The 2,469-nt window shown below is 44.6% G+C and overlaps 1 protein-coding gene across 1 annotated transcript in view; it reads left to right on the top strand.

Moving 5' to 3' along the window:
- SLC2A3 (solute carrier family 2 (facilitated glucose transporter), member 3) overlaps positions 1 to 2,469 on the top strand; it is a 19,753-nt gene that overhangs the window by 4,858 nt on the left and 12,426 nt on the right. The window contains exons 4-6 of the mRNA XM_011998317.1: positions 162 to 402; positions 705 to 867; positions 1,486 to 1,673. Coding sequence (XP_011853707.1) covers positions 162 to 402; positions 705 to 867; positions 1,486 to 1,673 — 592 coding nt within the window. The remainder of the gene's footprint in view (positions 1 to 161; positions 403 to 704; positions 868 to 1,485; positions 1,674 to 2,469) is intronic.

Below are 2,469 nucleotides of genomic sequence, written 5' to 3'. Positions count from 1 at the left end.
TCCCAACTAGAAATGTTCTGATAATAGAAAGTGAAAAAGAAAAGTTAGATCAAAAAAAGGAGATGATAGGAGCCTGGAGAAGAGCAGAATAATGAGGACAGAAGAGAGGTTAGGAGCCTCTCACTTTGCTAATTGCATTTTGTCTTTGATTAACCTTACAGGCGTAATTCAATGCTGATTGTCAACCTGTTGGCTGTCACTGGTGGCTGCCTTATGGGACTGTGTAAAGTAGCGAAGTCAGTTGAAATGCTGATCTTGGGCCGCTTGGTTATTGGCCTCTTCTGCGGACTCTGCACAGGGTTTGTGCCCATGTACATCGGAGAGATCTCGCCTACTGCCCTGCGAGGTGCCTTTGGCACTCTCAACCAGCTGGGCATCGTGGTTGGAATTCTGGTGGCCCAGGTACTCTAGAACTTCTCATACCTGATGAGTGTTAGTTTCATGGGTCATTAAAAAAGTTAACATAGATAAAGCACTGAAGGATATCTGGCACATGTTCAATTATATGTGGAAGTTTTAGATATTGTTACTGTAACTCATAGATAGTAGCTCAAGAAGCAGGCTGAGTAGAGAAAGGAAAAGAAACACAATTTGTGATTTTTTTACCATAGTAAAAGAATGTATGATTTTCTGAACTTGTTTTTTAATGAACTTGTGGCCTATGAGGTATGGGGTTTATAGCATTATCTTTGTGTGGTTTCTAGATCTTTGGTCTGGAATTCATCCTTGGGTCTGAAGAGCTCTGGCCGTTGCTATTGGGCTTCACCATCCTTCCTGCTATCCTACAAAGTGCAACCCTTCCATTTTGCCCTGAAAGTCCCAGATTTTTGCTCATTAACAGAAAAGAAGAGGAGAATGCTAAGCAGAGTGAGTATCCTTCACACCTTCATGTGAATATAATGTGAATTATATGGTTGTGGTTTGTTTGAAGGATGAGGGTACTGGACCTATTTTCTGTTACATTCTTTCCCTGCCCCTCAGAATCCAAGTGAGGAGGGTTCTGATTACTCCTGAGGAAAATTTTCAGCCCCTAATGAATGAGATGAAAAGGCAGGTTTAGGAATGGATGCTATCACGCCGGGCATGATGGGTCATGCCTGTAATCCAGCACTTTAAGAGGCCAAGGCAGGTCACCTGAGGTCAGGAATTCAAGACCTGCCTGAACAACATGGCGAAACCCCGTCTCTACTAAAAATACAAAATTAGCCGGGAATGGTGGTGCATGCCTGTAATCCCAGCTACTCGCCAGACTGAGGCGGGAGAATTGCGTGAACTCGGGAGGCGGAGGTTGCTTGAGCCGAGATCATGCCATTGCACTCCAGCCTGGGCAACAAGAGTGAAACTCCGTTTCAAAAAAAAAAAAAAAAAGGAAGGGATGCTATCGATCACCTCATCTCATGCGGCCCTTTCCTGGCTGCTTTACAGGAAGAATGAATTTGGGGCAGCACATTGTCTTTATCCTTTCCTCTTTCTTCTTTTCACCAGTCCTTCAGCGGTTGTGGGGCACCCAGGATGTATCCCAAGACATCCAGGAGATGAAAGATGAGAGTGCAAGGATGTCACAAGAAAAGCAAGTCACCGTGCTGGAGCTCTTTAGAGTGTCCAGCTACCGACAGCCCATCATCATTTCCATTGTGCTCCAGCTGTCTCAGCAGCTCTCTGGCATCAATGCTGTGAGTATGATACTTTAGGGTCAAACATGTCTTACAGTATTTCACTTAAAATGCCGGGCATGGTGGCGGTGTGCCTGTATTCCCAGCTACTCAGGAGACAGATAAAAGGATCACTTGAGCTCAGGAGTTGCAGGCTGCAGTGAGCTATAATTATGCCACTGCATTCCAGCCTGGGAGACAGAGTGAGACTCTGTCTTTGAAATAGGGAAAAAAAGACCCTGGAAGGACACTGGCGACTTCAGAGTGAACTGACTTTACCAGTCTGTTTTTACAACAAGAATAGTGAGCATGATAGTTTAAAGAGGGCAGCAAAACGGAAGCTAGCATTTGGCAGATAGCCCTTGTATTCCATGCAAATATCGGCTTCCTGCGTTTGACTGGATTGTAGGAAGAGAATATTCCTGTGCCTTCTAGTCAATATGGCTATTAAGAGCACCCTTGTCCCACCTTTTAAAATACTGATTCATCCCCTAAGGGTTTTCAGATAGTCTTTGATCAGTGGGATTAAGTTATTTTGTAACAAAGCATTTTGCATGTAATAGAGCGTTTTGATGCTCAAAATAGTAAGTTGGTTCCTGAACTTTTCTCCTAGCTAGCACACCAGGGTATTTGTATTTGAAGTGGCAGTGCTTCCTGGGAGGGGTTAGAGGCTGTTTTGTCAGAATCTATGAGGAGCCAGGTGTGGTGGCTGCTCATGCCTGTAATCCCAGCTACTACTCGGGAGGCTGAGGTGGGAATATCACTTAGGCTCAGGAGTCAAGCCTGGGCAATATAGTATGAGCCTGTCTTAAAAAAA

This window comes from Mandrillus leucophaeus, unplaced genomic scaffold (genome assembly GCF_000951045.1).
Source record: "Mandrillus leucophaeus isolate KB7577 unplaced genomic scaffold, Mleu.le_1.0 Scaffold568, whole genome shotgun sequence".
NCBI classification, from domain to species: Eukaryota; Metazoa; Chordata; class Mammalia; order Primates; family Cercopithecidae; genus Mandrillus; species Mandrillus leucophaeus.
Note: the sequence above shows the minus strand (reverse complement) of the source record. Positions and strands in the feature narration are given on the sequence as shown.